This window comes from Balaenoptera ricei, chromosome 8 (assembly GCF_028023285.1).
Source record: "Balaenoptera ricei isolate mBalRic1 chromosome 8, mBalRic1.hap2, whole genome shotgun sequence".
Taxonomy (NCBI): Eukaryota; Metazoa; Chordata; class Mammalia; order Artiodactyla; family Balaenopteridae; genus Balaenoptera; species Balaenoptera ricei.
Genome location: NC_082646.1, coordinates 85,674,280 through 85,699,809, shown reverse-complemented (window position 1 = coordinate 85,699,809; position 25,530 = coordinate 85,674,280). Strand labels below are relative to the sequence as shown.

The 25,530-nt window shown below is 41.2% G+C and overlaps 1 protein-coding gene and 1 long non-coding RNA gene across 7 annotated transcripts in view; one reads left to right on the top strand and one right to left on the bottom strand.

Moving 5' to 3' along the window:
• Window positions 1-2,411: 2,411 nt before the first annotated feature.
• Window positions 2,412-15,365, bottom strand: LOC132370728 (uncharacterized). 2 transcript variants are annotated; one of them, XR_009504673.1, is made up of 3 exons: window positions 15,171-15,365; window positions 3,460-3,581; window positions 2,412-2,484 (listed from the first exon to the last, which is right to left on the bottom strand). It is a non-coding gene; the product is annotated as an uncharacterized LOC132370728 (long non-coding RNA). The 2 variants fall into 2 exon arrangements; XR_009504672.1 differs by having other exon boundaries at window positions 3,460-3,608; window positions 15,171-15,187.
• MPPED2 (metallophosphoesterase domain containing 2) overlaps window positions 14,125-25,530 on the top strand; it is a 173,756-nt gene continuing 162,350 nt past the window's right edge. The window contains exons 1-2 of one of the 5 annotated variants that reach the window (XM_059931304.1): window positions 14,125-14,800; window positions 20,265-20,514. In XM_059931304.1, the coding sequence (XP_059787287.1) occupies window positions 20,387-20,514 (128 nt within the window). In that variant the 5' untranslated portion in view covers window positions 14,125-14,800; window positions 20,265-20,386. Of the gene's footprint in view, window positions 14,801-16,247; window positions 16,362-20,264; window positions 20,515-25,530 lie in introns of those variants that run through there. The other 4 variants (XM_059931302.1, XM_059931303.1, XM_059931306.1 and 1 more) reach the window with 4 other exon arrangements.

The window sequence follows — 25,530 nt, the reverse complement described above, 5'->3', positions numbered from 1 at the left end:
AGCTAAAAAAAAAAGCAGAAGTAGTTAAAAAAAAAAAAGGAGAAAAACAATCACTTAAACCTCAAAACAGAATTTTGGAATTCTCAATTTCTGAGATACATATTTCTCTCTCTCTCAAATAATTTCACCAATAAAGTTTGAAACTATGTAAAAGACTCCCAAGCTTGGTTTGAACTCTTCATATTTTGTTGCATTCCCAAGTCTATTCTATGCATGGTCAAGAAAAAGACAATAAACTATTTTAGCAATGATGTATACTTTCAGTATATATTGTGTGTAAATATATGTAATCTGATTTCAATTCTTATGAAAAATCATGAGTCTTCTACAGATGTCTTTTCTACAGCAAAGAAGGCATCCTGGTTTAAAGGATGTCTTTATTTCTCATGTTCAAAGGTTTAGAGAAATCTCAGTGACAAAGGATCATTTTTTCTCACTGCGTGTATTATCATTTAAAAGGGAACAATGTCTCCTGTTAAATAACTAGAACAAATTAAAACTTGAATGAACCATGACAGTAAGGGAAAATTATCCTTTACATTTTCTATCATGGGGCCACTGGATCAATGGCCTTTCAATTCAGTCAAATAAACCACTGATCCAGTCGAACAATCAGTGAGTCTTACTATTTTCAAGAAATTGAGCAGCTTATTTGATTGAAAATGATTGAGGCAATTGTGTGTGTGTGTGTGAGTGCATGTGTCATGCATGCAAATGTTGAGCCCCACATTTGACACAGATGAAATACAAGTGGAAAAGGACCATAGTTTGAGAAACAATGGTGTTCAAAATTTTTTTAGTATTTGTTTATTTCTCCATCTTGTTCCAAAAAAGGTTTAGGGTAGCTCTGAGTGTTTTTATATATAATCTGCAGGCTTTTGTCTTATGTTTGTGACTATTTTGTAGACTGAGTGCTAAATGCTAAATTATTAAAGATTATGAAAGAAAGAAAGAGAGAGAGAAAGGGAGCAAGGAAGGGAGGGAGGGAGGGTGGGAGGAAGGAAGGAAGGAAGGAGGAAAGAAAGAAAGGAAGAATGGAAGGAGGGAGGGAAGGAAGGAAGCTAATATATAACACCCAATGAACTACTTTATCTTGAAGACTATTTCAATGACTTCAGTCAATAAAACCACTAGCAGACAAGACATCCTTGCTATTAATTTGTATTCAAGGATACTATAACTATAGAAAGTTGTTTATTTAAGTAGAATGAAATGTGACCTGAGTGTACTCATTGTCTTTTTACTTTCTGTCTCCAATTACCCTTCTGAAAGACATCCAAATTCTTTTTGGAGAATTTCTTTCCCCTCGAGCCATAGTCTTGGTGGGGATGATGAATCCAGGTGCCTGCCTTCCTACGATGGAGTCACACCAGCTGCTGGCGACTCTTTGTGTCAAATCTTTCCTGAATCACTCAGATATAGGCAGGAGGTGGACTTAACAGTTTCAGCTTGGTCCATGGATGTACTCCCTAGGACTTTGACTCTTGAACAAGTGATGCAGGATTGAAGAGACATTTGGAGTTGAGTCATTCTGGTGGCAGTACTGCAACCACACTATTCATGCTACAGTATATTTCTCTAGTTCCTCATTCCCAGCCCTTTCCATATTCTCTTCTTGATTCCTGCTTCCTGATCAAGTGTTACAATCCATCCCTAATTTAGTGGTTTAAAACAACAAAAACAATAACGTCATTTTGCTCAAGACTCTGCATTCTGGGCAGGACTCAGCAGGGACAGCTTATTTCTCCTCTACTCATTTTTATCTGGTAGGATTTTAAAGGTAGGACTTGAAGGAGTGCTCACATGTCCGGTACCTGCTCAGAGAAGGCTGAAACAGATGGGGACCAGAATAATTGGGTCTCCTTGGGCATGTTTTGAAACCTTTATATGGTCTTTCCATATATGATGACTTTAGGGTGGCCAGACTTCTTACGTAGCAGCTCAAGGAACAAAGAGGCACGGAGAAGCCCTATCTCTTGTGCTGACCTAGCCTCCAAAGTCATGCCGTGGCACTTCTGCTGCACTCTTGATTGAAGCAATGCGAAAGTCCACCCACATTCAAGGGGAAAGAACTTAAACCCTCTCACCTCTCAACAGAGTACCGTCAACATCACATTGGAAGAAGAACATGTGGGATAGAATATATACTAGTGAAATCATTTTCAGAAAATTTAATCCACCACCCTGAGCCTTCGGATTGATGTAATCCTGTTAACGTTTCAATAAACTCCCTGTTGCTGATCTTAGCCAGGGTCAGATTCTATTACTTATAACTAAAGAATCCCAATCTAATAGAGTAAGGATCTGTTTATTAATCCCTTGGCAATTAAATGCCACCTTAAGGTTGGATATTTAATTAATATCACCATCCAAAGGTTGGTACTTATTCATTAATTAATTAATAGACACACCTGCGTGACTCAGAAGCCAGCTTTGCTTCACTGATGAACGATTCCAACTATTTTATCAAGTTTCACTCCATCGCTGCAAAACAGACAAGGTTATAAGAAAATAGCTGAGGCAGAGAAAGGTTATTTGGTTTATCACAGATGGCAATGGGGAGTGCAGTGCTTCCAGAAACAGACCCAGAAGTTTTCATTCCCTTGGCCAGGCTGGAACTATTAAATCACATAGAAATACCAGGAAAAGATAAGCTGCATGAACCAGTGATTGTTGGCACTAAACACTCCAGTGAGTTCAAAGAGCCCTTAGGGCCTGCTGTTTATTTGGAAAACCAGAAAAAAAAAAAAGTGGCAAGAGAATGGCAGGATAGAAGCCTAGCTACATATTAGCTTATGATTTTATCTTAAACAGGCTTGTTTGAAGAATTTACATATTAGGGGTGCATGAGTTTATATATATATGGGTTTAGAGCACTTTAATCCTTTTTTTAAAAAAGCTTCAGGGCATGCATACACATATTAAATAAAAATGTATGTTCCATTAAATATTATCAGTCGGTCATCAAAATATCACCCTGAAAAGAATTTTAACATAAGAGCACATAAATGTCAAAAAACAAGTTAGAAAAATAGCTAATGATATAATTAATATATAGACTATGGTGCTGCTTTACTAAAGGTGAAGATGTTAAAATAAAAAATGAAGTAAAAGAATAAGTATGTTGTTTCTAGGAATATTCCATCCCTCCTTCTGGAACTTATTAGTCAATTTCCCTAAGATGCCAGAAGGTTCTAGAAGATTTTTTAAATGTAATTGTGTGATTAACCACCTATACTTACTCTTTTATTAATGAAGTCCTTGGAGATAGAAGAGAAAAATATATGCCTGTGGTTTCAGCCACTGATGTTTTTCAGGGTTCAAATATTATATTTTAGTGTTCAAATATTATAGTGTTCAAATATTATATTTTCATCTTCTCTTTCTCTCTCTCTCTCTCTCTCTCTCTCACACACACACACACACACACACACACACACACACACACTCCATTTCCACCTCTTTTCCTCTTTGGTTCTCTTCCAGAGGCTGCTCTTTCCGTGACAGACATCTCCATGGGCTGTTCTTTGTGACCACCGGCAGCGCTGTGAGAACAGTTTTGGTCTGGCTTTTCTTCATGCCTGTCAAAGGCCACAGAGTGTTGGAGTCTGAAAACACAGCCCGAATCAGCATGGTCCCCAGAGACTCCCAATACATCTCAATAAAACTTTCAATGATCTCCATTTTACACATAGCATTTCTGTTGTGGATGACACACCTCATCTGAACAAATTGTATTGAATAGTACCTTAAGTGAAAAGGTTCGTTCGAATAGGGATGATACAGAGAATTACCTCTAATACCTTGTTTTTTTAATTTCCCATTATGAATAAAACCACTACTAAAACCCAAGAAAAATCATATACATTCTTTTCAAAAGCACAAAGGTCCTAAAACCTTTGATTTGAAAACCCCTTGTGGCCCCAGCATTTTAAGCCATCTTGCAGAATGTTTTATGTGTAAATACACTTGTTAGGACTATTTTTCCAAAGAAATGATTATTAAGGTCCATTACTGAAACACCTTTCTATTGATGAATTTTGGAGGTATTGCTTTACTTTTTATTTGTTGTGTCTGTTTATCTAGTTTTATTAGCAACTTGTTGCTGGATTCTTATGTATTAATTCAGTGCAACAGTAAGGATTTTTTTGTGTTACGTTAGTATGAGGCTACTTTTAAAATTTTATATTTTTACCTCTGTGTAAGTACAGTACTGAGGAACTAAAGGACATACATAACTCTCAATCTATCATCTGCATTCCCTTTGCATTAAGTGTAGCACTGGCATGAAAATCAGAGCCCCAGCTGCAATTTTTCCAGCTGTCTCTGTCACCCTGTGATTTTTCGGTACAAATTTTCTAGCCTGTTTGAAAAGGCAGGCGTCTACCCCCTTCTTTGATTGTGCTTAGGCATTTGTCCAGCCTGAGACATGGATTAATATGAACAGAATCACAGACTCTTCTGAACATAAGTCATTTACGTGTGTTTAGTGGCAAATACCGAGCAAGAAAAAGGCAGACCGCAGTTGCCTTTGTACAGAGTCTGGGTAGGTTTTGATTTCACTCAGAGTCAAGAACAAAGCAACCTCTGACTTTTCCTCAAACTCAGCCCGTATGGAATGACTTCTAATGACTTCACGAACTGCTAGCCTTCAGATGACTGGAGCGTTTTCCGCTTTTTAAGTTTTCCTCCTTCTATGACGTTTTATGATTATACCTTATGGTGCAGCTCTATTTTTGCTCTTTGTGATTTTCTGAGTGCTTAAAGTTTAGAGGGAATTTTTAAAAATCATTTGGCCACCATCAAACGTGATCTTCAGTTTGAGGATGACGTGGAGTGAGACTTTAAGTACCGTGCCAACACCAAACATGGCATTCCCTATTGAATGAGCCAAATCCATCCCCTGAGTCTGAATAATTTAGAGGAGACGTGATGTCATTGTCTACTTAGAGATAAATGGAAAGGAGTCTGGGTGTAGACTTTTGGAGTGGCCTTTGTAATAACAGTAATTAAAAAGAGCATTACCTCATATATTTAAACTTTTTGTACATACCATGTGCTTTTCTCATTTTTACCCAATATTACTCAAAAAGGGCTAGTAGTCCTGTTTCATTATTTTTGAAGCACTGTTCGATGACACTGGTTTTAACAGTTTCTCACAGTTCACTGCTTCAGTTTTCATCAAATTATATTTCTAGTTACACTAGACACTTTCATCGTCAATTTCCACATGCCTCAAAGATATGCGAGGACCAGTTAGCTAACTGTGAATTCGGATACCAGATAATAGCTGCCGTAGAACATGTTTTTCTCTTAGTACAATCTTTTCTAAAATGAAAATCTTAGACTCCACTAGGCAAACTCCTTGACACCCAAACACATCCATATTTCTTTAACTAAATTAGCTTGTGCGTATGGGGAAGGTTGAAGATCACCACAGACTATTTAATCTTGATGTGCAAATCTTGTAATAAGATAAACACTAGCCATATACACTTCCATATACTTCATATCCCAGCTGGTGGAAACGCAGCACTCATACAATTTGCCAAAGAACTGCCAAGTTCCAAAGAATTCTTAAATCCTCCCTCCCTTAAGTTCTACAACTTTCCCATGTTATTGCCATCACGTTTTGAACCTCCTGTTGTCATATGAACACTACAGATTAGGGCCCATTATATATTCCAGACAAGTCTGAAGTATGCAAATAAGTGTTATATCAACAATTGGTAGTAAAGTTTAAATATCAATGAGTCATCATTCTCAACAAACTATCAGCTTATTTGTTTTGCTTATGAATTTAAACAACATAACCAAAAACTGACTGCAGCTAGCAAAACATAAAATCCCTAATTTGCTGTTTAGAATATTGCTTTTGCCTCAAAAGTTGTTTTTTATTAATAATATGACAATAAGACCATATCTCTCGGTCTTTCAAAGATCAATTCAATCATTCCCATAAATGTGAATATCAGAGAGATTTTCTTAATATGTTTTAGGACTATCGAATCCTTAAGGGAGCATCTTTTAAAGTAATCTCTATGGTTATAATATGTGTGCAGTGTCCTGAAATGGAATATGGACTGTTAGGTATTCTAAACTTATAACATGCATAGCACTTCTTTTAATGAAAGTTCTATAGAGCCATAGAAGGATGTTTAATGACATGGAAAGATGTTCACAGTATCTATTCAGTTAAAAGAACAGGTTATATAGGTAATGGGATATGAGGAAGAAAGAGGGAAACTTTTACTTCCTAATGTACTTCAGTATTTAATTTATTTACAATGGCAGTATATTAATTTTGTATTAAAAAGATTTAGAAATGGATTACAAAACTGTATAATAATTACTTGATATGTATCATGTATTATTCTAAGGTCTTAAAAAATACTAACTCATTTAATCCTTGTAACAACTCTACAAAGTAGGTACTTTTTTTTTTTTTTTTTTAAAGATTTATTGATTGATTGATTGATTGATTGTTATGTTGGGTCTTCGTTTCTGTGCTAGGGCTTTCTCTAGTTGCGGCAAGTGGGGGCCACTCTTCATCGCGGTGCGCGGGCCTCTCACTATCGTGGCCTCTCTTGTTGCGGAGCACAGGCTCCAGACGCGCAGGCTCAGTAGTTGTGGCTCACGGGTCCAGGTGCTCCGTGGCATGTGGGATCTTCCCAGACCAGGGCTCGAACCCGTGTCCCCTGCATTGGCAGGCAGATTCTCAACCACTGCGCCACCAGGGAAGCCCAAAGTAGGTACTTTTAATATCTCCTTTTTACAAGCGAGGAAACCAAGGCACAGAGGGTTTAAGTAATTTACCCAAGGTCACGCAGGTAGTAAGAGGCAGAGGTGGGATTCCAATCCTGCTTTGCTCTCAACTACTACAATATACACTTAACTGTGTTCCTAATTTTCTTCCATTTTTGTAAAATACATTTGACTGAAAAACTATATAACCAAGTGTTAACAGTAGGTATTTCTGAATGATGAAATTACAGCTATTTTAAATTTTTTTCTTTTTGCTTATTTGTATTTTCCAATTTACACAAAACAACGAATAGAAAAAGAAATAATATTGAAAAGGAAAAAAAAACTTTTTACAGTTCCTTCTGTGCTGAGCATGAAATAGGGATTTTGATATATCACTGTAATTTTTTTAAAACTACCCTCCTGTAAACCTTCCTTTTATTTTAGAATCTAGTAAAACCATGTCCCGTAGACCTTGGTTATTCATCTCTTTTCTTGTGTGCAGATTTTGCTTTGTTTATAGATGGTCACTATGGGGAATCATGAGGACAGAAGAAGAAACTGATGGAACTTTCAAAACATAGAAATTCCAAGAAAGGGGTAAATTTCGAAAACATGGTTGCCATTATAAATGTCCTTAAAAGTTTATATATATTTCCATTGCATCTTTTCTTGGCAGCCTGACTTGCTAAGAGGGGCCATAGTGACTTAGTTTCCACCAATCAGGAACCCAATAATCAGAACGCCTTCACAGTGGGTTTGTGGGTTTGTGATTGGGTCCACATGGAATAATCCTGCACCAAAAGAACAATATTCTTACTTGTAATCAGTGTCTATGTATTTCCTCTGAGAGCATATCTGTTTCTTTGAATGCTTCACTTAAAAAACAACCATTTTTTTAAGAATCACTTAGAATATTGTTTGGAATATTAAATAGAAGTGAACTAGCTCCAATAAAGACAGAATGTGGAATTGACGTAGCATCTAAAAACTTTAAAGGAAAACAGAAATACACTTACTTCTTGCATTTATATTTCATACAAAATAAGACAAGTCCATATGTGGACCAAAAATAGGTGTGGGACATTGAACGAGGGATAACTTTCTAGAATCTGTATGTTTGAAAAGAGTTAATGACATTTTATGCCATTACTGTATTTCATACTGCAGTTCTTCATGACAAGATGGGATTCCAAAAGGTGTGTATAGAATAGAATGAAGTTGGCTTGGAGACATGGGAAGGGTGTCCTACGAGTAGAATGAGGGGTTTATAAAAGGAAGTCGTTGGGTAAGTATAGCTCTCAGCCTCTCTGGCTGGGTACTACCACACCTTCAGACAGTATTTCAAGACTCTGGTAATCTTAGTTTTTATTATGTAAAATGTATTCAGATCTCTTAAATCCATTCACATCTCTCCATGTCTCATCTCCTCCAAACTGTTCTGATGGAGGCTACCATCACCTCCAACCCAAAGACTGCAATAGCTTCCGAATGGCCTCCCAAAGTTCACTCTAGCCCCCTAAAATCCATTCTCCACGCTGGGGCAAGAGTGACCTTTGCAAAACATAAATCTAATCATGTCAGCCTTTCTACTTAAGATCCTTAAACAGCTTCCGGTTGCCCTCAGAATAAAGTCAACATCTTCAACAAGACCTCAGTTGTGACCTTCAAATGTTTTTAACTTGGCCCTTCAGTTCTGGCCTCTGCCTACAGATCCGGATCCAGACCCCTTTGGTACTCAGCAACCTGCCACACTGCTTTTCTTTTTCCTATAACATCCTTGTTTCCCTTTCCTCCATCAGGGAGTCTTCACTCAGAGGAGGAAAAGTACCCCTGTTTTACCTTTTCTTTGTACCAGTTGCCTCTCCTTTTCTTAGATACAATTTTTATTTATTTATGTGATCATTTAATGTCAGTCTCTCCCCAGGCTCATTAGATTGCCTACTTCATATGTGGGAGAAAACTCTTGCTTTTTGCTTCATTAGACCATCAGCATGGTTTGAGTACTCTGCCTGTCACAGAGCAGAGCTTAAAAAATATTTTTTGAATAACTGAACATTATTAATACTGAGAGAAATGGGGTTTAGATTCTGTTGGTCTCTCAAAGTCAATTTTTAAAAAAATGTATTCATTCATTTATTTATTTTTGCTGAGAGGGAAAATTACATTATACATTGCTTAATCAAAATATTGATATATCTTATACTAGCTTGTCAAACTGAATTATTAAACTTGAAAAACCCCACATATGTTTTCTTTAATCTGGTTATTATGGGTTTTCCATATTGCCCATCTTTCAAAAGAGATTACTTTGGCTTTTACTTCAATGGGATTGCTCATCTTCCACCACGACAAGCCTATCCCAAGTACCACTAAATTCTATCCCACTTTTCCAGAATTGGGACCATGATATGATATAGGGAAGGACTCAGCAAACACTAATTGATAACAGAGATCATGCAAGTCTGTCAGGCTAGAAAGCACACTAGCACATGCTCAGTATCTTGTTAAGATTTTTTTTTTTGAAACTGATTATTAAAATTACTACATAAATAATACTCGTCTCTTTTGTTGATACATGCTAAACATTAGCTAGTAAGTATGGTAAGAATTAGTGAGTGTTTCGTAAAATTTTAAGATTTCCACTCTCTCCATGTTTATTATTTAAGCTGCTGGCAAAGCTGGATCAAATTTAGTCTTTCTAAGATAATGCCTATAAAATTTATTTTATGAAATAAAATTTCATGTGTTCTAGTGTTTCTTGAATCTTTCTTAGTCATACACATTTTTATTGGTTAACCAAAAGGAAATTTTAAATAAGAAGGGCAAAAACCATAATTTATGTATTTATTTTGAGCACTTCAAAAAGAATCTATCAAAGAATCACGTTAATCACATAATTTTCTTTTGAGACTATATTTTGATATATTATATCTGTAAATTTTAAGATACAAATTCTTTTTTTTTCTTCTGCATCCTGCTGTGTTTAAAAAGAAGGCTGCCTTTAAATGGATGGGATACATAAAAATCTTCAGCTTCTCTATGAGAAAATCAACTTATGAAGCAGTCTTATGTACTATTTCATGCTTTTGAAGACAGTAACAAACCCCTTTAATTGTACTATTTGAACTCCGTAGGAAATCCTTAGCTCTTATCCTCCACGCTGGTCTCATGATATCACTTCCGTTCCTGCATATCTGGTATGGATTTTCCTTCATTGTGTAGTAGCCTCAATCACTCATGCATTCTCTTACTCTTTTTCTCATTTATTGACTCATAAGATTGTTGAACAAATATTTCCAAGTTTCTACCAAGTGCATACATAGCACATAAGAATGAAAACCACAAAGGAATAGAGGGCATAGTTCTTCAGCTTGAGGGGGTTACAATGAAAACATTTAAAACAAACTAAAAAAAAAAGTAAAAACTGTAGGAATTTAGAATAAAGTAAAGGTATTGGTTGGCTCAGATATTTTCCTAATTGTGTCATAATAGTTCTATTAACAGGCTCTGATTTCTGATAATATATATCTTAAGTTTTGCTGGAAGATGATTAAAATGCAACCAATTTAAAGAAAAAAAGAGGTAAAATAGTTGAATTTTTTTCTGAAGAAGAGCTGCAGGGTCGAACCAAGCTTTTAGTTATACACAAGTATCCCTGAAGTATTGGGAAACTATTCTCATAGGGAGAATGAAAGCCAACTCCAAATAAAGTACTGAGCTTTCAAGGGAAGTAGCTAGCATTCACTTCCCAAGCTTCCACCTAAGGTTCTCCCACGCTCCTATCTCTCATTTTCTTCCCTAAATGCATTCTGAAATGATATTTTAAAAGATATTGCAGCAGGATATCAGGAAGTATATTTGCCAGTTCCTTCGATGAAATCACTGGAGAAAGGGTCCAGGTTTACATTCCATTAAAGGAAAAAATTTGTAATATTTGCATAGAGGCAAGCATAAACTTGGCATTGGATTTTTATCCTTCTTTTGTTTTCCATTAGAAGCAATAAAAATTGAATTTAACAACAAGAAAAAAAATGGAGCTTACAGGCTCACTTATCTTAAAAAAAAAAAACACCACCAAAACTCCCAGAATATAACATTTAAAATTTGGTATAATGAGGCTTGATGTTTCAAAGCTAATGTCAGGGGACAGACATGGTTCACATCCAATCATTTTAAAACAAGCTTTTAGTGTAGGTAGCTATGCTTGTAGAGAATATGATTTGACAAAATGCAATATGTTCAAAACCATGGGATGAGAATTATTTGAAAAGTGAGTTCCTTTTTTTCCTAATTTAATATTTAAATTCACTTATACTTCTCCAGCTTCTTTATTTTGGTAGTCAAATGGAAATAAAAATTCATAACCCTCATACAGATTGGTCACTAACTTTCAGTGGATAACTGATTAGCAGGGACACAGTAGAGGTTGACTTCTTCCTACACTACAAGTTAAGATTTTAACCTTTTTTTGCCTCCATTTTTCCCCACTCAATAAAATGATAAACAATTTTTCATCAACTTTGTAAAGGATCACTCACTTGATTTTTTTTATAGCATTAAGTATCCTATAAAATGTGCCACTAAAGTAGAACAGGTTATTATTTGTTTTTTGTGTGCACATTATTTAGATCCAGGATCATGTACAAACTAGTTTTGCTTTTTTGATTGACTATCAGGTTGTTTTTTTTTTCTAAAGGAAGAAAACCACAGAAATAATTTGGTTGGTGCAGATTTATTTTTGACTGATTAAATCAGTCAAAATCAGTCGAAAATTTTTAACCATTTAGATAAGAGGTGTACTGCTAACTCATAGAAGAAAGAAAACAAAACCAAGCATTTCTTCAAAAACATGATTCCAGTCAGTGTTTGCTGCTGGGCTGGAAATCAAAAACAAAATATAAAGGAGCCCCTCCCCATCTTTGGCATTCTTTAACACCAATGCTACTTGCTGTGGTTTATGCTGGGCAAGGAAAGTGACTGTCCTCTTGCTCCCAGCACATTTGACAAGTACGGACACTCTGGACATACTGTACAACAAAATAAATACATTAGCAAGCCCTTCATTTCTACTCAGGCATAAGGCATACCTTACTTCAAATTCAAGTGCCAGCAAAAATAAACTCAAAATGGATTAAAGACCTAAATGTAAGGCCAGACACTATAAAACTCTTAGAGGAAAACATAGGCAGAACACTCTGTGACATAAATCACAGCAAGATCCTTTTTGACCCACCTCCTAAAGAAATGGAAATAAAAACAAAAATAAACAAATGGGACCTGATGAAATTTAAAAGCTTTTGCACAGCAGAGGAAACCCACGAAAAGACAACCCTGAGAATGGGAGAAAATGTTTGCAAACGAAGCAACTGACAAAGGATTAATCTGCAAAATTTACAATCAGCTCATGCAGCTCACTATCAAAAAAACAAACAACCCAATCCAAAAATGGGCAGAAGACCTAAATAGACATTTTTCCAAAGTAGATATACAGATTGCCGACAAACACATGAAAGGATGCTCGACATCACTAATCATTAGAGAAATGCAAATCAAAACTACAACGAGGTATCACCTCACACCGTTCAGAATGGCCATCATCAAAAAATCTACACACAATAAATGCTGGAGAGGGTGTGGAGAAAAGGGAACCCTCTTGCACTGTTGGTGGGAATGTAAATTGATACAGCCACTATGGAGAACAGTATGGAGGTTCCTTAAAAAACTAAAAATAGAACTACCATACGACCCAGCAATCCCACTACTGGGCATCTACCCTGAGAAAACCGTAATTCAAAAAGAGTCATGTACCACAATGTTCATTGCAGCTCTATTTTCAATAGCCAGGACATGGAAGCAACCTAAGTGTCCATCGACAGATAAATGGATAAAGAAGATGTGGCACATACATACAATGGAATATTACTCAGCCATAAAAAGAAACGAAATTGAGTTATTTGTGATGAGGTGGATGGACCTAGGGTCTGTCACACAGAGTGAAGTAAGTCAGAAGGAGAAAAACAAATACTGTATGCTAACACACATATATATATAGAATCTTAAAAAAAATGGTTCTGAAGAACCTAGGGGCAGGACAGGAATAAAGACGCAGACATAGAGAATGGACTTGAGGACACGGGGAGAGGGAAGGGTAAGCTGGGACGAAGTGAGAGAGTGGCATGGACATATATACACTACCAAATGTAAAATAGATAGCTAGTGGGAAGCAGCCGCATAGCACAGGGAGATCAGCTCGGTGCTTTGTGACCACCTAGAGGGGTGGGATAGGGAGGGTGGGAGGGAGACGCAAGAGGGAGGAGATATGGGGTTATATGTATATGTATAGCTGAGGGTGGGAGGGATACGCAAGAGGGAGGGAATATGGGGATATATGTATATGTATAGCTGGTTCACTTTGTTATACAGTAGAAACTAACACACCATTGTAAAGCAATTATACTCCAATAAAGATGTTAAAAAAAAAATTCAAGTGCCAGGAAAGCCCATTGTAAAAGGGACATATTTTCGAGTGAATTCTGTTTGATCTTTTTTTATAGGGGCTCCAACCAGCCTCTCTCCCTTCTTCCCCAGACCCTGGAAACCAATTAGTCTCAGCACAGAGGCCACAGACCAGGCTGAAACGGTTCCTTTTTATTTTTAGGGGATATAATTTCAGCTAGGATGTCTAGTCAGTTGTCACATAGTATACCTAGCACACTTCTCCCTCTCACACACATCCATTGGATTTCCCTTTGGAGAATGCCTAGATTTTTGAGTCTGCCTCCTGGAAAGGAATTAGAGCTGGTTGGCGTCCAAATCCTTCAGCTCTGACAATGGCATAACATCACAGGGCCACCTCATCTTTCACAGTCAACACCACCAACCAAGTTTTCTAAAAGCCTTCTCTTCCTTGTCCTCTGTCTTCTAGCATTTCAGCGGCTTTTCTTTTCCTTACGTGTTTGCTTACAATTCCGAAAACCTTTTCTTCCATAATCCAAAGTAGCAGAGAAAAAAGGACAAACTTTGATTTTTACGTTTTTGAATTGCTTATCCTTTGGGAGAAATGTGCCCCAAACACAAAACTGCCATATGCTGAACCTGCCTTAATTCATGGAGGTGAAAGAAATTATCAGCTGGATTGGCCTAGGAACAACATCGCAGAAAGAAAGGTGTGTGTGTGTGTGCCTGGCGAGTTGAAAGGCTTGAGAAAAGGGAGCATAGCTCTCCCCCAAGAAAGTCTAAGCTCAGCAGACGGGGAGGGGGACCCTGGTCAGCGCAGGGCCCGAGCCGCTCCCCTTGCCCCCGAGGCAAGCTCTGCGCCCTGGAGCTGTGCCAGGACTGCAGACAGCGCCCGGCAGGTCGGTGGGTGGGGGGCCTGGGGCCTGGGTGTTCCCTTTGCAGAAGACGCCCATTTGGAGGGAAAACTCCCTTTATTTTCCTGGGGCTCCGTAGCCCCCCTCCCCGGTCCCCCTATCATTTTTACGCTGATCGCACTCCTGATGATGAACTTGCAGCTCAGCTTCCTGCCGCCTGCTTGACCCGGGAGCACCAGCAGGCTGCCGGCCTCGCCCTCAGCTCCCTCCTCCTCTTGCAACCCTGGGGCCTCAGGGCGCCAGTGGGGGTTCGAGCGGGCCGGGGCTGCAGGAGGGGCGCGCGGGGGCGCGGGGTCCCGCCGGGGAGCGCGCACGGAGCGGCGCCTCGGCCGCCCTGCTTCCTGGAGCTGTGCTCCTTTGACCCCAGTGGCAGTCCCTGTCACTGCACCGCTCTCGCTCCCTCCGGCTCGCCGCGCCCTCGCTCCCTCTCCTCGCCCCCTCGCTCGCTCTCTCCCCAGATCGAGGCTGCTCCCGTCCTTTCTCCCCCGCGCCTCCCTCTCGCGCCGCGCCCCCCGGCCCCCAGCCCCAGCCCGCGGCGGGACCTCTGGGGTCGAAGGTTCTGGCCCGCCCGCGCCCCTCGCCGCCCCCGCGCGCCTCCCGCCGGCTCCTGCTGCTCCGCGATGGATCGCCTGCTCGCCGGGCGCTGAAGGCATCCCCGGGACCCGGAGCGCAGCCCGGGAAAGGTAATCCGCCCCGGGAAGGGAGGCGGAGGGCGGGGGAGGGGGAAGAGGCGGCCGGGCGCCCGGTGCCGCGCGCGAGAGGAAGGGAAAAAAATGCACACACAAAGCGGAGCCCGGGTGCGAGGTGCCTTGTCAGAGGCGCGTGCGAGGGGCTCGGAGGCTGCGGACCGCGGCTGCCCCGGTGCCCCTGACATTCTCACAAGCCGGCGCTTCCCGGGCAATTCGGAACCCGAGGAGGGCTTATTTTCAACCCCCGAGCGAAAGCGAATTCTTTTTTAGGAGCTGTCTCCCTCCCACTCCCCATCTTGCCCCTCTGCCCTTCTCCCCTCCCCCCCACCCCAGTCCTCGGCCCCCGACCTCCCGGGGTCCTCACCTCGCGGCTCCCTCCTCCGCCGGGATTTCTTAGGAGGGAAGGAGGGGGTGTCGGCGAGGGGCGGCGGCGAAAGCCCGGCAGCGGGGATGGGGGTGGGGACGAGGGCACGGCGAGCTGTTTACTAGAAAGTCCCGAGGTTATGTGTTCGAGCCGCCCCGGCCTAGGCCCGGGTGCATTGTGTTGGCCCGAGCCCCGGGCGCCCGCGGCGGCCCGAGCGAGGTGCGGTGGCCGGGAAGGCGCCGCGCAGCTTTGTGCTCGGGCTGCGCTCCGCGGCCGCCCCCGGGCCGCCCGCGTGCGCGCCGCTCTCGCGCGGGGCTGTTTCTCACTCTCTCCCGGCGCCCCAACCTCGCTCTCCCCCGCCGCCTCCGGTCTCCACGATCGCAGCCTGCCGAGCGAGCAGGCGACCCGGGCTGGGCGGCGGGGGACGAGCGGCGAGAAAAAGTAACCGTTGCCGCCCGATTTCTTCCCTCGAGAGGCAGGAGTTTCTTTGCTATTTACATGTAACAGGGTTATCTTTGTAAAGCCTTTGAATTCCGAGGTTTGCGGCCTAGGAGGTAGAGGGGGCATTTTCCTGGAGATTGGGGAGGGGATTAGAATCCACCAGCAAGGAAAGAAATTAAGGATGCTCCAGTGGGGTAGATTTATTACCACATTCCCCCTCAACACACCCCAAATTAAGTGCAAATGCGGGTCATGAAAAATGTGTAATTGATTTGAGATGCTGCAAACAAACACAAACAGGTCATGGTGGAAAAAACAAACAAAACTTTAAGTGCAAGAAAAGATTTCCAAAGAGGGGGGGAAATCCGTGGCCTCCACACCCCCTTCCAACGCTCGCTGGCTCCCTCCCTTTCTTTCTCCGCCGCTCCAGGGAAGCAGCCCGCAGCTCCGGGGCAGAGAGCAGGGAGGCGGTGGCGGCTCCGGGCGCGGGCTCCGCTCTGAGGGTTCGGGGATGCCAACGCGCCCTGGAGGCTGACGTCGGGGGCGTGGGGCTGTGATGCTCGAGCGAGGATGGCGCGGTGTCAGAGCCATTGGCCGCCGGTGGTCATCAATCAATTCGGGGCTGGGGGAAAGGTAGAGAAAGAAAGACAGGCGCCCAGCGGAGCCTGGGGCCGCGAGCGCCAGCGCCAACAGTGCCAGCAGCGGCGGCCTCAGCGGAGGCGACGGCGGTGGCAACGGGGGACTGAGCGAGTAAGGCGAGCTGGTGCTCCAGGAAGGAAGGGGGAGCTGTAGTCCGGACGAGCCGGCCGTGAGCCGGGAGGGCAGGGCGCGCGCGAGTGTGTGTGTGTGTGTGTGTGTGTGTGTGTGTGTGTGTGTGTGTGTGTAGTTGCTGACCACCCCCAACTGCCCACCCTAGATTTAAAACAAACACACCAATCCAAAGTAGAGAATTCTGCGCCCCCCGCCCCACCATATATAGACTCTACGCGTTGCCAGAGGCGCGGGAGAAAAGTCCTGCCCTTTCTTTCCGAAAGAATGTGCCAGCCGGGTGTCCGCAGTGCTGGAGACAAGTTCAGGTGTAAGTGCGTCGGGAGGGAGGGCGCTCTGTGGACAGAGGCACGTGCAACTTTGTGCATCCGTCTAAAAACCTTGCTGGAGAAGCCTCCCGGAAGGCTTCTGGGCATCGCTCCGTAATACAGGGATGAGTAACTGGAGATGGGCATGAAAGAGTAAGGGCGTGAGTTGAGAAAGCACTCGATCAGTGCTGCAGAGGGAGGAGAAAGCGAAATTTGGCGGAGTCGGAGCAGGCGAGTCCCAAAGTCCGGCCAGGCGGTCGGGCGGTCTTCTTAGGGCTAGTGAATAAAATGAGCATCCTTGTTTAAACGAGGAAATCACGGGCTCCTTTCTCATAGGCTGTGCTGTGCGGTGCTCGGGCAGAGGGGTCATGAGTTGTTGCTTTGAAAACTTTTGGTAAATTGGACTTCTGGTGTCTAGGAGGTGGAGACAGTTATTTAATTCCTCAGCTTTTAATCCTTTCATTGCCAGCAGACTTTAAAAGCGTTTCCCACTAGATTCCTGAAAAAGAACATTCCAAGTTGCACAGCTTAAGGCACAGGATAAGTGATTGCTGTCTAGGAAATGCAAAATGTGCTCACATGATTTTTTTTTTTAAGAGAAAATCAAAGTAGCACCAGCATGAATGTTTGGCAGTGTCAATCCCTTTTACATTTTTCTTTAGGATTCCTGGCATTTAGTACTGGGTTCCTTTGTTTTGTAGAGCAAATGTATTGAAGTATAAAAATGGAAATTTTAAAAAAGAATACTGGTCTCTTTAAATATTATACATAAAGTAATGTAAGTGTGATGAGGATGAGATGCTCCAAAATCTGATTATTTGGAAGGTTTTACTGACTAAATATGTGAAGCAAGGTGACGCAGGTTCTTGGTAGTTTTAGGTGGTGTATCATTCTGTTTTGTTTCAAGCTTTTTCTAGATTTCTCAGGTTAGAGGAGGGAGTTTACCAAAAAACAAACAAAAAAGCCTTTCCCATGTATTGGTGTTTCCTATTCTTGGGATATGATCATCTTGTGATGTGAGTGGGGGTGAACATAGCATTTTTAAAAAATAAGCTTTTTCTTGATTTGTCTGTAAAGGTTCCTGTGAAAGTTTTGAAGCTCTCTGCCTCAGTCTGACATTTTCTTCAAAGGACTCCAGATTAAAGAAGATAGACACTGCAGGTGCACTGTTTCGATAAAACATTTGAAAGAGAACATGGTAAAGATGAATTCAAATGAGGTGCCAGCCACCCATTTAGCCTTTCCGAGTTTCAGGGGCCTGTGCTTGCTGAAGAGGCACAGATCTCACTTGATAGAAAAGGCAAAATCCCATGTTGACTTTAGGGTACAGTGGACCATATAGGAATGCAAACTGATCACCTTCTAAGTTCCATCTTTTCTGGGCTTCAAACGGGAGGGTCTGATGCTAGCTACTGTAAGTCATTGCCTAGATATTTACATAATAGGAATGTATCTTTCATTTGTAGGCCATTTTGCTTAGTTTAATTAGCGAGTTTACTCCAGAAACATTTAAACTGTTTCTGGCACCGGGTGCAGAGATTGTTACTGAGAGGTCACAATGGTCTAGACATGAATTTTGCTTCCCTTGCTTCTTGATGTTCTGTATTTCACACAATAGACATTGATGGCAGGAACATAAGAATTGCCATGTAATTTTTACACCACTCTCTAATTTATGCAAACACTAAGTTCTTGCAGTCTGAAAATGTGTATTTTTTCCCCTCTGTGCTTTGATGGCTAACATTCTTTTTAATGACAGTCATTTCTATAACAGGAAGATGTTTTCATTTGTTTTTACTTTTCAGCGTGGTGCAATTATGCAGTTTTGCGCTTCGGTCGTGTCTCTCGGTACTTTGTGTCTCAAAAGAGAATTACAGTACTTAGAACAGGACTGCAATTTGAAGCAGGTGTTGTGTTTTACTGTTATGCAAAATAACAGTAAAATATAATTGTGGGGGAAATTAAGGAAACAGCTGCAAACTTGGTATGAGAACTGCTACATTATGATTTGTAAGCAGTTCTTATAGATATCTTACATCAGAGGAGTGGGGGAAGATTTTAATTTGTTAATCCTACTGGCCTGGTTGTCTGTCAACTGGTGCTTAGAGGACTCATACCTCCCATGAAGTCAGGAAGAAGAAAGAGAACCCAAAGTGACACTTTGTTTAAAATGCCAGAGCACGGGGGATTCATTTCTTGGCGGTGCTGTTGTGCATTAGGAATGCAGGCAAGGTGGGTGTTACTTAGCTTGCTTTGCTAATATGAAGAAGACAATGATTTGAGTAGAACGCTGCGGAATTTCTTAGCCCAGCTAGCATATGGAGGACTACACAAGCCCTGGGTTGTAAAATAATAAAATAAATGGCCTATGGCAGGCCATCTGCCTTTTTGCTTGGTATTTAAGGTGTTTCATGCCAAATTTAAATCTAATCCTATTATTCTAAATATTTTTATTTGAGATAACAGCTAAGATTCCCAGAGCTTAATGGTGCACATGGTGAAAGTATTCTAATGGGGAGCACTTAAAGTAAGAATGTGGGTTACCTAAGGGTTATCCAGGGAGTGTGCTGCCCGCTTCTTTAAAACTTCACTGATCAATTGCAACAGCAGCGAAGCAGGGGTGTGCTCTGCTCAGTCTTTGCACACTTGCTATAAAAATAAGCATCCTCATTTCCGAACCCAGGGCAGCAAATAATATATTGACATTTATACAAAGAATCAAAAAGAACAGAAACATTTTTTAAAGTATGAAACCAGCTACTGAGAATTATGCAGCACCAAGCAGGAGTGAAGTGGTAGATCCAATGGCCACCCTCCTTTACCTCTCCTTCTGGGCTCCAAGAGGGGCGGTCATGAGTGCATCCAAAATGGTGGTCCAAGCCTGGATGTATTTGACTTTCCCCTGAGTAACTGGAGGGTTTAAAGAAATTGTATTACATTTAGCAAGAAGGATTTGCCTTCCATAAAGTTCTTGGCCAGCATGGAATCCATATACATACCAAGCTCTGAGTACCTATGTGTGTTGGGAGCCACTGTGAAAGAAAAAATTATATGTGATGTGTGCATATATTATGCGTGTATTATAGTTACACACAGGTATCTGTTATGAGCACAGCGTTTAAAATTTACATTTGGCATTGTGTTTTATGGCTGTGCTAAGCACCGAGATTTCAAATTATTCTGTGATACCAACTTTGTACAGACCAGACATTCCAATTAGCAGGGAAGGTTTGGAAGATTCTCCACTTCGAGCACAAACCATTTATAGTTAGACACCATGGCAACTGTGGATGTGCCCCTTCCGTAATTCACGTTAAGTGCCATAATTATAATTAAAGAGGAAATCTTAGTTTGAACACCATTGAAATGATTTGCTAGCAGCCAGCCGTATCATTTGGAGTGTCATGTCCATTCTGAAGTACATGCTGGGTGGAGAGTTGGGAAAGGTTTTATCCATGAGGCAACCACACAGATTAAGATTTTTCCTGGACCAATTTCATGTCTAGGTGTCCCATCTGACATCGCTTAGAACATCCTCTTTTTCTTTGTTCTCATTTTTTTCATTTGTTTTTTTCAGAAACACACAGCAGTATTGATGAGTAGACCCTTGGGTTCAGAGATTGGGCTGAAACGCACCATGCCTGCTTCCATCCTTTGCTCCGGAAAGTTGTGAATTGCTCATGCCTATAGGGAGGAAGGATGGCACATGGGATTCCTTCTCAAGGCAAGGTTACCATAACGGTGGATGAGTACAGCTCCAACCCCACCCAGGCATTCACGCACTACAACATCAACCAGAGCAGATTCCAGCCGCCACATGTACATATGTAAGTATCACTCATGACCTTAAAAAAATTAGCCATCAGGAAACTAGAAATAAAATAAGAAATTCACTAATGACTTCTGCCCAGGAGAATAAAAGGTGTATGATCCCCCAAACAGATGGGTATCTATGGTTCCAAGTACAACTCAGAGGAATCCTCCACGTCGGTGTAACGCTGAACAATTCCAGAGTATGTCCTTTCAACTACAATTTGGCATTAGATCTTCAGAGCCTCTGAGGGTTGCCTGCATTTTGTGTATAACAACAGAGAGGTTAAGGTATTTGCCTAATGTCACACAGTGAATTTTGGCAGTCTCCTGACCCCTAATTCAGTTTGCTTTATGTTATACTGCTTGCCTCCATGATGAAATATCTTTAAAATTTCTGTAGTTTCCCCCCCAAACACACCTCACCCTGCCACCCCTTTACATTCAGCTGGGAAACAGGCCTAATTGGGACTAATTGTCCAGCCACTGCTAAATCCATCGTCTTGCCTGTCGCTCGTAGAACGTGTGCTGCATGCTGCAGGACTCAAACAATATGGGGAACAAAGGATTAAGGGACAGTGGAACAGTTGGTTCCAGGAATTGTACTTTCCCCTCACTCCCTAATACTATTTAAGTCATGTCTCAGTTTAAACTGTTTCAGGAGCAAAGTGTGGGAGAAATCCAGAGGCAAAGATTTTGCAGCACCTGGATGCACACCAGCTTTTTTTCTGTTCCTTTGCTGCAGGATGTGCTGGGCTTTCAGCAGAAGGGGCAAAAGGTCACCATCTCCCTTGTTTATTCAAGGCCTGGTGCTCATTCTCTATTAGACTCTTCCAATGTCTAACATGAGTCTTTCATAGTAGGACTAAACCCCTTTGCAAACCATTATATAGTCAAGAGAGAAAAGAGGTTAGGGCTCTGTTGACTGTTTTTGCCATTGCTGGCAAAACTGAACTCGGGGCATGTCCAAGTCACAAGCTCTTTTTTAAGTAATTGTTTTATTTGGGCATTTAAAAAAAAACAGTAGGTCTCCCCCCCCACCCAACACGCACACACATACACACACACGCACACATACACACACACACACACTCTCAACCTCCCCCACCAAATTTAGAAACACTAACCAAACAAAAAGATCCTTCTCTTGACTGCCTGGGTAGTATAGTAAATACTGGGATGTTACTTCGCAAGTATGCATATCCTGTAGAACTACTCAATTATCTGTGATGGGAATTCTGCAAAAAAAAGGAGAAGAAGAAAAAGAGAAAGAAATCCTTGCAAATGGTTAATGCTAAACTATTTCTAAGATTCTTCTACTTTCTTTAAATCACAATATATTCATGATAATGAAGGATTCCTAACATGGTTTTAAGGAGAGGTTTTTAAGGGGAATAAGATTTTTCTTTGTTAAAATGGCTTTTCTGAACAATAATTGTGTTCATTTCAAATATTCCTTTTATTCTTCTGCTTCTGATAATTTCTTTTTCTTCAAATATGTTATAGAATGTGTGCAAGCTGGACTTAGGATTCCTTTAGCTCTGCTCTGCTGGCGTGACGTTTTGTATTAAGGAATCACAAAGCACTTTATGGATTCTGTTTCCTCCCAGGCAAAAGAAATATGTTTTGCCCCAGATTCCTTGGAAAATGACTGATAGGGAATCTCAGCTTATTCTTCGCTTGTTTGTAGCCCTAAGATTCCACTGGTGAACTGTGAATGCACAGAGATATTTGAAAAATCATGTAACTTTAGGACTGATGTGCTTAGATCTAGCCATGAAAAATTCGAAGGATCAAATTATACCTTTTATGAAAACAAGGCTTGAAAAATGGAGTTTGCAGTGGCAGCCTAGACAGCTGTGTAGCCCTTTTACCAGACTTCCTTCCTAGAAGTAGAGGATTCTTCCACGGTCAACTCCAGCTGGCCTTTTCACCTTCATCGCCCGCTAAGGGCTTCCCACCTGAACCCTTTGTTCCAGCCACGCATGTTGGCTCTGCCACCTGAGCACCCCGTGAGCCTTTCCATCTCGATGCTCTTACTGTTTCTCACAGCTGAGACACTCACATTTACGCTCTGCTGAGAGCCAGTTCAGGCCCCTCTGTGTCTAGGAAACCTCTTCTATCTCACCCAATCCAAAATGACTGTGCCTATCTACCCCCGCTACCAACACGATGTCCCTCGTTATTTGGTGTTTACTTCAAACCAGACCACCTCCGTTATAATTTCCCTCTCTATCTCTCCCCTCTCCCACCTGCCCTCTCTCTCAACGATATCATTCATTTCTTAAAGGCAGGGATTGAGCAGGTAACAAGTGCTTAGAAATACGAATTGATTGATTGCTTGATTGATCCATTGATTTGATTGTGCATTGAGATGAGAAATTGTGATTGAGATTTGGAAATTTTCATTGGGATCCTTCTGTCCTGTCTTAATATTTTGAGTGTTTGTATGAACATGTGTGCATATGGCCGACCTTTTCCTTGGCCTTTCTTTTCCGTGCTTGGTGCCCTGGCACAGTGACTGGCCCATGCTGGGCATTCAGCTATCTTGGTTAAATGGGATCATGTTATATTTTAAAAGATTGCCCTGAGTCTAAATAGGAACTTAAATTGGCTGGAAAATACCTATAAAATGTTTAGTCTAAAATGTCTTAAGTTCTTCTAAAATTTTTAACATGTTATGGTAGAGCTTTACTCCTCTCCACAAAGATATTGTCTTTTCCACTTGAATAGTTGCTCATTTATTTTGCATGGGTTTCTTAAAATATTTGCTTTCCTTTGGCACTTAACAACTGAGGTCTATGAAGACCCATGACAGATCACCTGGATTGGAGTTACAATGCTGGGCCCTTAAATGATCTGTTATTTTCTTTCATGAAACCTAGTTGAGGTTTTCTTACCTTAGTTAAGGAATAGCTCACTTCCCATTTAATTTAGTTTGTCTCACCTCAGCTTTGTGACCCATCTTGGGCAATTTACTTCTTTTTCTCCCGGCCTCAGTAAATGTAAACATTTGTACCAAATGATAGTTATGGATCTTTTTAGCTCTGACATATTAAGATTAAGATTGCAATTAAGACATTTATTTGCAAGGTGTTGCTGTGGAGGGAACACAGATGCATAAGACCCGGTTCCCAACTTTAGAAGCTCATCCCTGATTTCAGAGTTGTTGTTTCCACCGGCTTTAAGGGTTTACTCCATGGTCTTGGTTTGGTTTCACCTGTGAGTTCTGACCAGGTTGCCACCAAGCTTTCTAAGAGTTACTAGCCTATATACATCTCTGCCTGTGACGTAGGGAGGATTTTTTTTTTTAAAAGAAAGCAATCCGATATGACCTTGGAAAAGAAAATTAAAGCGCAGTTGAAGTTGACAGGGCAGACTTGAACCCAGATTTCATGAGCCCCTCTTATCCAGACTCTTGAACATACTGATAGATGTGATAGTTGAAAACCAACAATTAACAGGGCTTCATTTTTCTACAACCCTGTCATCTTCCCCAGCAGAATGTTATTTAGTATTTTTAATGATGAAAATTATTTAGTATTTTTAATGATAGTGGGAGGAGGTGCTCAAGGAGCCAGTGTAGGTCTGAAAACACCATCAAGATTTGGTATGTTTTAGATTATCTGAGGCCTAATGAAATGCTGTAAAACATCTTTAGTAGGGTACCCAACCATCTCCGTTTTTGCATCGGAAGTCCCACATTCCGGGAGACCCCTCAGTCCCCTGCAAACCAGGATGGTTGGCTACCCTACTGAGGTTAATTCCTCACCTTTTTCTTTAAGGTTTGGTTGCTAGGAAGCTCAAATCAAATTTTATTTTCAGTTTTAGCTACGTCCTTGTCTACGGCTTTAGTTGTCAACACCCCTGGAAACTTACTTAGCTCTTGTTTTTTTATACTTATTTTGAGGAGGCAGTGTAGTGTCGTGGTCAGAGTCTCCAGTGGAATCAGATTGTTTTATTTAAAACCTGGTTGCACCACTTACTAGCTGTGTAACCAACCGTGGACAAAGGTATTAACTTATCTGGTTTTTTTTCCCTGTCTCTAAAGTGTGGATGATAAAAGTAGTGCCTATCTCCAAAGGTTGCTGTGAAGGTTAAAAACATTATGACTTGTAAAGTTTTTAGAGGAGTGCTTAGTACATACTCTGTACTCAGTAAATGTTAGCTCTTCGCATTAATGATTGTTTTATTGATTCTGCACCTTTTTATTCTAAGCTGTCTCAGTCCATTTTGAAAATCACTGGAGTATAAATAAATGAATAAATAAGAAAATCACTAGTAAGTTTGTCCTGTCTTCCTCCAGGACTCATTACTAGCAAACTTGGCTGGGTGGGAGTTTTGGCTGTCAGGGTTGGAAGGTGCCCTGACTTCTTTTTTTAAAATTTTTTGTTTTTAAATTTTTTATTGAAGTACAATTGACTTACAAAATTGTATTAGTTTCAGGTGTACAAAATAGTAATTCTGTATTTTTATAGGTTATACTCCATATAAAGTGATTATAAAATATTGGCTATATTCCCAGTGTTGTACATGACATTCTTGTAGCTTATCTATTTTATACCTAGTAGTTCGTACCTCTTAATCACCCTCACTTATTTTGCCCCCGCTCCACCCCTTACCAATCTAGCAACCACCAGTCTGTTCTCTGTGTCTGTGAGTCTGTTTCTGTTTTGTTATATTTGTTCGTTTGTTTTATTTTTTAGATGCCACATATAAGTGAAAACATACAGTATTTGTCTTTCTCTGTCTGTGCGTTGACTTCTAATTGCCTGTCAAGGAGTGTCTCACCTGCCGTCAGTTACTCCATGGGACTGACAGTCCCAAGGGGGCAAGGAATCCCCAGAGCTGAGTGTCACCTGCTTGTTCTCTGCAGAGTCACAGTGACCTTCATTCACTTGTGCTCGTCTCAGGCCCTTGTACCCCCATCAGTGTCTTAGGCTCTCTACCTATGGCTGTGGTTACAACAGAAGCATCAAGAGTTAACCATAATTAACTAGGACTGAGTACAAAGGGCACAGCTTGAGCTGGGG